We start from the raw sequence: 9,713 nt of genomic DNA on the forward strand, positions 1-9,713 counted from the left end.
AGTGGGATATCGAGACTGGAGGAGGTTACTCAGAGCAGGCAAGGTTGGAAGCATTGGAAAGGCTGCTATGTGCAGGAGGATTAGCCTCCTTCCATTTGGTCCCCGGGGGCCATGAATGGAGGTTTACACACTCAGGGTTTGACGTGATAAAAGGCAACACTTCTGAACAAGAAGAGCAAACGCTTTCCAAGTGGAATGCGCTGTGGTGGTGGTCCTCGTTTGTCTTTCATTCCGGAAGAGGACCCCGGCTTTGGGAAGGTGGTGTCATGCACGACTTGCAAGTGAACTGGATTTGAGGGTGAGGTAGCGTTAGACTGCAGTCACCGGCCTCACTTTCTCCTCTGGAGCCATCCGGTGGCGATGGTCTTCTTCTGGGGAAGGGCTTGAAGCCAAGGCCGGCTGAGCTCCAGCTAGGACGATGGGGAGGAGTTTTCTCTTCCAATGTTTGGGAGCAGGACGGCTGATGCCTGGCCTGCCACTGACCACACACTGGGAAGCAGACCTCAGGCCAAGGGCACAGGTCCTTGGAGAGCCAAACAACTTGGGAAAAGGCTTGTGTCACTACCCATTAAGAGAAAACCCTGCATAGCTACTTTTGTCCAGGGCATTTTCACATTCCTTAGAGACTCCCATGGCTCTCACTTTAACAAGAGGGGCTTGCCCTCCCTCCAGTGGTGTGTGCAGTGCTTCTCCGTATTCTCTGACAAGGATCTCCCCAAGTGCTGGAGGCCCTCCCCCGCCCCCCAGGAAACTGTCAAGGATACAGTGCAAATGATTCCAATAAGGAACAAAATGTATAGAAAGAAAGCAATGTGGCTTCAAAGGGAGAATTTATTGATGAGCTCAAATGTAAAAAAGGTAATTTGCAGTTAGTCAACAAGCATTTATTAAGCACCTAATGTGTGCCTCTGCTGGGCATACAAAGAACAAGCCTTGCCCCTGAGGAGCTCAGTCTAGTGGGGAAACATTTCTGGCCTAACTGTGGCCAAGTGTGTGTGTGTGGGTGTTTGTTGGCATTCAGACCCTCCCTCAGCAGGGCCCTCTGCCTCAGACAGCAGGCTGCATTGGGATTTCCGCATGTGAGGGGCCAAGAATTGCTTCCTCCCTTTCCAAAGCCTGGGGGGTGGGCCAAAGGAGAACCTTTCAGACCCCAGCCATTCCTTCCCTGTTGGCTTTCTGAGCAGGGGTGGCCACCACCAGCAGGCTTTGACTGCCCCAGCTACTGGCCAGGGCTGCAGACTGACCCCGAAGCCTCACTAGAACCCAGGTGCTGCTGCGGCGGACCCTCCCAGGGGACTGGGAGACAGCTAGGAGGCTTCATCCCCAGGATGCCTGAGGACCAGGACTGAGCTGACTAGTGCCCTCCTCTGCACTGAGACAATCCTGTTATTGCTTCCTGCAGGACACTGGGCCAGGGGAGACTGTGGACAGCTCGCTGGCTGGCGCTGGGGAGATGACCTCACTCCAAGAGCCACAAGAGCCTATGGCGGCCACTAGCATCCTCGTGCACAGGGAAGGATGCAGACGTGGGGGATGTGACAGTCAGGCCAACGAGGCGGCGATGGGCTCGAGATAAGGAGGGGCCTGCATGTGTCTTCTGTCTCCAGGCCAGGCACTGTCCACCATGCCATGCTGTGGCTCAGAGAGGGGTCAGTCACACAAAATCCCAGAAAAGTCTTCCCATCTTGTGGTCGCTGATGGCCATCAAAATCCCTGCCCCATTTTGTTTGCTTAAATGAAAAGGTAACAAGGTCCACCCTGAAGTTAACCAAAGATTGCAGGTGGGTCTATGGTTTTTGGGTGGTTCATCCCCAGATTGACCTAATTTTGTGCGGCAGCAGAGGGCAGCTAGAAGAACATAAGGACTTCCTGGCAATCCGAGCACCCTGAGAAGGTCTCACGAGGTAGTGAGTTCCTGTCACGGAGAAGATTCAAACGGACGAGGACGTAGGCAGCTGCCGGGGTGAGGCACGCCAACCAGGAGGCCATCTTCTAATTCCATGACTAATTCGGTTGGAGTAAAGCTAAGCAAGCCAATGTCAGGAGTGGCATTTACCATTGCTCCCATTTTTACCGGGGTGGTTTGGGGTAGCGTGCCAGAATGGCTGGAGAACACTTCGGCTCGAGTCTAAGATCACCAGGTACTGTGTGGCCACAGGGATCTTACCTACGTGATGGGGATCATAATCTTGCTGTGACCTACTTCCCTGGGCTGCTGCTGAGTGATGCGACTTACAAGCTGTAACGATCTAAAGAAATGTGAGTGGTGCTCACCTACGCATGGGCAGAATAAAAGTTCCTATGATTCAGGTGCGCCAGATTTGGGGCTGGGCAGATAAATTTCTGACTCCGTGATGAGATAAGTAGTAAGGACATAATGGGACAAATGTGTGCCTAGCCTGGTCCACTTTTGTTATTAAGGCTGAGAATCACAGTAACTACCCAATGGTGGTGTTATAATGAGAATGCGCTTGCAAAAGCGCATTAGACTCATAATTACAAAAGAGCTGGGGGAAAACTCTCCTGGGATTGAGGGATTCCCCCCCCCCACCCCAATTCCTCATTCATAAGACGAGGGAGCAGAGACCGCCATTACTTGATCAAGACAGCAGGTACAGTGGGAAGTGAAGGGCAGGTGCAGAGGGTGGGGACACGGAGAGACAAGCCTCTGCTGCATCAAGTTGGAATGTCTTCAAGCGCGTCAGTAACAGCCGAGTAGACTAAAGCAGAATTCAATAAATATTTTGGTCCGACTGCTGATAAAATAAAGTGAGTTCTATAAAATGGATTTAAAAATATTATTTGTGATGAAAAAGTGAAGCTAGTTTCCTGGTCGCTCGACGTTCTGCAGGATGTCCGAGGACAAGCCCAGCTGCTCCACGATGCTGGCAGTTTGCTCTACAATCCAGGAGAAGCTCAGCTCTGCAGGACACGTCCCCCTCTGTGTTCTATGACCTGGAGAATGGGGACCGCCGCTGGAGCCGGCCTCCTGGCGGCAGTCTGTGTTCAAGTCGGCACCAGACCTCTCCAGGCTTTCCTCTTCGCTCTTTTCACGGGCTGGGGCTGAAGGACAAAGGTCCATGTCCTGGATGGAATCCAACAAATCTGCCACGTGGGGCTGGGGAGTGACGGCCGTCAGGCGCTGGAGCGTCGACTGCTCACACTGGCCCACCGCGTCCAGAAGGTCACTCAGGGGCTCGATCCAAGGTGAGCCACTGTCCTGATGGCCACACCAGGAAAGCAGAGCGCTGGGCGAGACAACAGTAAGAGTTACAAAGCAGAAAACGTCCAGGCGATCCCAGAGATCCTGCCGACTCTGGTGGAAGTGACCGCTGTGTGCCAAAGACAGAGCCTGTATTTTGGGGACAGGCAAAGGCTTTTTCTTTAAATCTGTGTAATATAGCTAAATCTCATGATCCTCTGATTTTCAATGCCAAATCTTACTAACAGATTTTATTTTCCCTTATGAAATGGTACTTTATTAGAAGCCGTCAGGGGGCAAAGTAGACTAAAAAAGAATAACATTTATTTAGTACCCACTGTGTGCCAGGCACTGTGCTCAGCACTTTACAAATATGATCCCATGTGGTCCTCACCACAACTCTGGGAGGCAGGGGCTATTATTAACCCCATTTTACAGATAAGGAAACCCAGGCAAGCAGAGGTCAATTGACTTGCCCCCGTCACAGAGCTAGGACGTGCCTGAGGGCAGATCTGAACTCAGGTCTTCCTGATCCCAGGCCCAGAGCTCTCTCCACTTCACCCTGAGCTGAGTAGCCCAACAAAGGAGCAGATACAAGAAAACCAGCCATGTTCCTAATCCTCCTTGACTCCCTCCCCCCCAAACAGGAACTGAATTTCTATGGCACAGGAAGACAACATGTTCATTTGTTTTTAGATACTTCTTCCACAACACTTTCAAGTAAGTTTCCAGGCTGAAATAGTTAAGCGTGAAGCTGCTCACAAATTATGGCTCCCTAAAAGGAAACAGGTTCTTGGGGGTTACCTTAAGGTTCCTCTGAGCTGCCCATAGCTAACAACGACTTCAGCACCCTCCTTATAACCTTGATTGAAGCCCTGCTGAAGGACAGCGGCTTTCCCAGCATCCACACCATCTCTATAACCTTCCTAGAAGGCAAGCAGAAAGAAATCACCGCTCTTAGGAGCAGCTGCAAGGGAAGAGCATTTCCAAGCACTGAGCTCCAGACCCACTCTAGAAGATAGGAGGGGGTCCGGGCCCCTGTGGAGGTGCTCGTGTGGCCCACTGCCTCCTAGTCACTGGAATCATGGGGGGGAAGTCCTAGGCCCTTTTGAGTATCCCTGCGAATGTCCCTTCCCAAAGGGTGCCTGGGATGGGAGCAGGACACCCACAGTCAAAGGGGCCTGTTTCCCCAGGCTCCAGGGGATAAATAGTATATCTTTCTTCAAGGGCTGTGACCAGACCATGCCTGAACTCGTGTTCAGTTCTGGGAACAACATTTTAGGAAGAACAGAGAAAGGCCCAGGAGAGTGCAGAGGAGCGCGGCTGGTGCCCGGTAAGGGGGTCAGAGTCACGGCCTCGGAAGGACCTCAGAACTCATCTAGCTAAACCCTGACTTGAATGGGCATGGGATCTATGATATCCTTAGGAAGTGACCACTCAGCATCGACTGAAAGAGCCTTTTCCCTTGCCCCACCACCAAACCAGTGATGGGGACCTCAGCACCTTTTGGGCATCTTTCCCCTCTGGAGAGCAGTAATCATTAGGACAAGGAGCTCAAACAGGCATCTCGGGACCCTGCACCCAATGGGGCCCTGGCAGGACAAGGAGAAGCCTTACAGAGAGCCACACGTATCTGGTGATCACCCGGGCACTGGCCTTCCTTCTCCAGACGAAACTATTTTCTAATCTTCAGGCACCCCCCCAACCCGCTGGAGGCCAGAATTCTGGGGATCTGCCAGGCAGCAGCCCTGAGAATGCTTGAAGGTGAAGACCAGAGAACAGATCCACAGAGAAGGCCCCACCCCTGGGTTGCAAAGGCCCCTGCTCCTACTGGTGGCCCAGGAGAATGAGGAGGGAGGGAGGAAGCAGGACCGCCGGCCTCCTGGTGCCTTCCCCGGGACCACAGGGTGAGGAGCGTGCACGTGCTTTTATTTGTAAACAAATGCCTCCAGGTCCGCCTTCACCCCCCAGGGCGTGCGCGCACTCCTAGCTCTTAGGAGAGACCTAGAGGAAGCAGGGAGAGGGGTGGGGGCCGGGAGGGGGCCCTGAAACATCAGGATCAAGCCAGGGAGCCAGGCCCAGAGGAGGGGCTGGCCGCCACGTGCAGGCATCAGGCATCCAAACCCCGCCCCTGAAACATCTTATTGGCTACGCGACCGCACACGCCACTTCCGCTCCCAGCCCTCCGTCACCCCCCCCACCCCTGCCCCCCGCCTCTCTGAGCTGCCGGGGCTTCCGGACGGGCCTCACCCGCACGCGCCGCTCCACGCGGTTCTTCCACTCCCGCTGCGCCGGTAGCGTCTCGTCTGCCTCGTCGTCGAATACGTCCCCGTCCTGCCCGGGTCTCGCGCACGCCGCCCTCAACCACGACATCGCGACCCCGCCACAACCGGACCCGCCCCCGGAAGTGCCCGCCCCTGCTTCCGTGGATCTTGGGGCGAGTCCCAGAGCCACACCCTTTCGTTTTCAGAGAGCCGCCGGGAAGTCCCCCAATGGTGTGCGACTGCACGGCCATCTTTGGAGAGGGCAAGGCACTACGAATGTTCTTATGCTTATGCCCCGGAAGGAACCGAAGTAGGAACGCTTGTTCTATGGTGGCCATATTCGGAGAGGGCAGGCACTGGCGCACTTGCACTGTGACTGCCATCTTTGTGAAAGGCAAAGTCGGCTATGTCCCATCTCTCTTTCTTCACTGCTCTACGCATGTGCAGAAAGGAGTAGTTGGTGACCAGAGTTTTTTTTTCTTCTGTGATCGCCATCTTTGTAAAGGTCAAGGCCCTCTCTGTCCCTCCCCTCCCTCTTTACAGTTCTGCGCAGATGCGGATGGGATCTTGGTGGCGGGGTAGACAGAAGAGTTTGCTTCAGGGTCGCCATCTTTGTGAAGGGCAATCGCTGCTCCACCTCCCCCTAGCGGAAAGCGCTTTTGCGCATGCCTAGTAAGGACCCGGCCGGCCACACCAGCCCCATGACGTCAGCTATCCTTTTTAACCCCCTCTTGCCCCAGCAACTGCTAGGAAGGAGGGGGAAACTGAGGCTCAGAGCCCTGGGTCATACGCGTAGGCAGCCTTAGAGGCAGATCTGGAGGTTCGAGTCCTGCCTGGTTGCTGTGAGCCTGGTGGAGGGAGTGCCCTCTCCCGGGAAATCTCTTCTACCCGTGGAGCTCCATCCTAAGCATTAATTCAGCGAGGATTATTAAGCCTACTATGTGTCCGGCCTTGTGCTAGGTGATGGGGGTAACGGACAAAAGGGGAGCGGTCCCTGCCCTCGGGGAGCTTATGGTCTATATGGGGGAAGCAGCGATGAGTGAACACAGGGCGGTGCGGATGGTCTTCCTGGAGGAGGTGTCTGGGGCTGAGCTTTGATTCTTCCCCTTGATGCGGTTTAGGGTGCTCAGAACCCTGAAATGCAAGGGTTCAGGGCGGGTCTGCCTCGAAAGAATTAGGTCACGCAAGCCTTCTTTCAGTCAGAGTAGCCAGTTTATTGTGCCGTGGGTGGGATTCTAAGAATCTTCCAAATTTAATGGGGGTAAGATTGGTGCCTTTATACAGAAAAAGGCTGGGAAGGTCTGGATGGGATCCCGGAGTAGCAAGTAGCCTGGGGTGGTTCAGGGGCAGCCGATGATGGGAGTTAAGGGGTTGGCCCAAGATGCTTAAAAGGATTGTACTGGGATGGTGATGCCGCAGGCAGGCGCCAGGGCCTGGGCAGCTGAAATGTAGAAGAAAGTTCAAGGACTGAGGGTCTTTTCCTTTTTGGGGTTCAGGTTCCATAACCCCATCACCCTCAGTCTTTTTTGCCTTTTCAGGGTCCTTCTGCTCAGGCACTACTTCCTCTAATCCCTTCCCAACTGGACGCATTCTCTCCAGCTTCATCATCTTTCATCATCCCTGCCTTGTGATCATTCTACCCCACCTGGCATCACACTTGTTCTGTTTTCATAAAAATCTCCCTTACGCACCCTTGCCGAAGCATGTGAGTTCCATGAGGGCAGAGGGTAGTTTTTACCCATCCCCCCATCATGTGTCCTCCATCCTGCTGACCTCTTCTAGGTTTTCCCACTGAATGGAGTCCAGTGAAATTGAGTGTTAGGCTTTGTTCAACTTGGGCTGAATGAATTCTCCCACTGGGATTTGAGAGGACCACAAGCAGGAGTCTGTAAACTGGATGCATTTGGGGGGTGACTGTTCGCTTCTCAGTTTACCGGGTGATAAATTCATAGAGGTGGGGGAATCTGCCTTGGTTCTCTTTGTAGCCCCCAGGGAGCCTGGCCCTCAGTGATACCTTATGTGATTGATAACTCTGAGCTTTCCTGTCAGGGATCTCGCTGGAGCCTCCTAATAACCCTTTGAGTGGGACAAGGATTTGATATAGTTTGGAGGAGGAGGTCTCAGGGCTCAAAAGAGAACAAGTTGTTGGGGCAGCTGGGGGGGGCAACAAGACCCGAGGTGACACTGGACAAGTCATTTCACCTGTTTGCCTCAGTTTCCTCCAATGAAAAATGGGGAGAATAACAGCAGCTCCCTCACCGTGTTGTGACAGGAATGTAGTAGGTACTTAATACATGCTTATTTCCTCCCCTACACAAATGATTTCCCCAGGGTCACACAGCTAGTCAGGCACTGCTGGGACCTTGAAGCCAGGCCTTCTGAATTCCAAGGCCAGTACTCTCTTCCCATTATGTAGATGCTCGATAAATGTGTCTGGGCGTGGATCAGATCTAGGTCCTAGACTGAGCTGAAAGGGCCTTTAGAGGGCATCTAGTTTGACCCCTTCTTTTTGTAGCTGTGAGTGAAGGCCCAGAGAGTTTGAACAATTTGCTCCAGGTCACACAAGTAGTACAGGGCATGATTTGAACCCAAGTCCTCTGACTCTGAGACCAGAATGCTTCCTACTGCGCCATGTGACAGAACTCTTTATATAACCTGATTGTTATTACCTTCTGGTGACTTAGGAAGGAATGCTGCTGCCAGGACAAAGTAAGAAAGCTTTGCTTTGAATGAAGAAATTTTGGTCAAGAAATTGAAGACATTAGGGGCCTAGATGGTGTGTTGTCATGGCTGCCTTCAGAAGGTCCTCCAGAAATTTGCCTCATCAGTTGTTTTCTCTTCTTTCTGTCTGCTGTCTCTCCTGAGTGTCTCCATCCCTTTCGCTCTCTCCCTAGCTGCTTGACTGGTTTCTTTCTCACATTTTACAAACACTCAGGTCTAAGCCAGTTTGGATCATGGATTGACCCAGCCAAAGCCTCAGCCTGTCATCCTCTATTTTTCTTCCCTTCCGCTGCCAAATTCCCATTCACTTTTCAACACCTTTCAGTCTGGTTTCTAGCCCCACTATGCTGTAGAAATTCCAAGGTTCCCAATACTGTCTTAACTGGTTGTCATGTATCTAGGCCTTATTGAGATCAAAGTGCAGCTGAGAGCTTGGGACTTCCAGAGGAGCATGTGTCCTCATTGTCTGTGAATGATGTAGCATCAAACAGATCTTCTCTACCCCCATTGTCCTTGGTGACTGGCAGCAGACACAGCTTCCTGATAAAGGGCTTCGAGAAGTGACAAAGTTAAGGATCCAGGATGACTTGATTCTGATGCTGCTGAGAAAACTTCCTCTGCTGTGCTCTGTGCACCTTTCGTTTTAGTTCAGTATCTTTTCCATAAGTTCTGCTGTATCAGCTTTTTGATGGTACTTTATTTTCTGTCCGCGCTTCTGCTTGTATTTTACCCTTACCCTTTCAAAATCTTATGGCCCTTAAACAATCATTCCTCTCTTCCCGTTCTGTTGTTCCATTTTTTGTCTTCTTCTGCATACCAATTTGGGCTTTTTGCAAAACTACAATTTATTTTTAATGTGGTAAATTGCAGGAGGGCTATGACCTTTCCTAGTATCTTTTGCTAAGCTTCTAGCCTGTTGGGATGTTCACAGAATATTGACTATCCAGTCCAATAATATGGATGCTCTTTACTCTTCCAAGTCCCTCCTAAAACGGTATTTTAGGAATAGGTTCTCTACAATGTTCATCAGTTCTGTTGAGTGTTATACTATATTGGTTTATGAGTTTAGACTGCAAAAACAGCCAGCCTCAGAGGAAACCATTGAACTTTGATATCAATCTTGGTAGAGAAGTGTCATCATGATTTATCAACTAGAGAGCTGAACTTGGAGCTAAGAAGACATGGGTTCAAATCTGCATCTCTGACACTAGCTCTGTGATCATGGGCAAATCACTTAACTTTTGAACATCAGGCAGTTAACTCCAAGACTTACTAAAACATGGATTGAAGTCTTTCTTGGTAGAAGGTGTTCTCATATCAAGGATACCACAGATTCATGATATGTTGATGGGGAAGCACCACCATGGTACCAGCAGTGACCAAAGCATTTAGCACATTTTCTAAATAATTTTCAGGGTTCTCTTCATCAGTGAAGTTGTATAGTCAGGGCCTAGGGTGCTCTGTCTTTATTTTGCCCCTATTTCAAGAAGGGCTTCAGGTATGTTTGGCTTCACTCATCCCTTGAC

The 9,713-nt window shown here is 51.5% G+C and overlaps 1 protein-coding gene and 1 long non-coding RNA gene across 2 annotated transcripts; one reads left to right on the top strand and one right to left on the bottom strand.

The window, feature by feature from the left end:
• Positions 1-813: 813 nt before the first annotated feature.
• On the bottom strand, positions 814-5,701 carry YAE1 (YAE1 maturation factor of ABCE1). Its single transcript, XM_020964447.2, has 3 exons — positions 5,453-5,701; positions 4,007-4,128; positions 814-3,248 (listed from the first exon to the last, which is right to left on the bottom strand). The coding sequence occupies exons 1-3, from the start codon at positions 5,573-5,575 to the stop codon at positions 2,822-2,824; spliced, it is 672 nt and encodes a 223-aa protein (XP_020820106.1). The 5' UTR covers positions 5,576-5,701; the 3' UTR covers positions 814-2,821.
• Positions 5,702-5,846: 145 nt separating this feature from the next.
• Positions 5,847-7,154, top strand: LOC144456735 (uncharacterized). Its single transcript, XR_013485781.1, has 2 exons — positions 5,847-6,426; positions 7,005-7,154. It is a non-coding gene; the product is annotated as an uncharacterized LOC144456735 (long non-coding RNA).
• The last annotated feature ends 2,559 nt before the right edge of the window (positions 7,155-9,713 follow it).

Source organism: Phascolarctos cinereus, unplaced genomic scaffold, assembly GCF_003287225.1.
Source record: "Phascolarctos cinereus isolate Bilbo 61053 unplaced genomic scaffold, phaCin_HiC Scaffold_4;HRSCAF=312, whole genome shotgun sequence".
Classification (NCBI taxonomy): Eukaryota; Metazoa; Chordata; class Mammalia; order Diprotodontia; family Phascolarctidae; genus Phascolarctos; species Phascolarctos cinereus.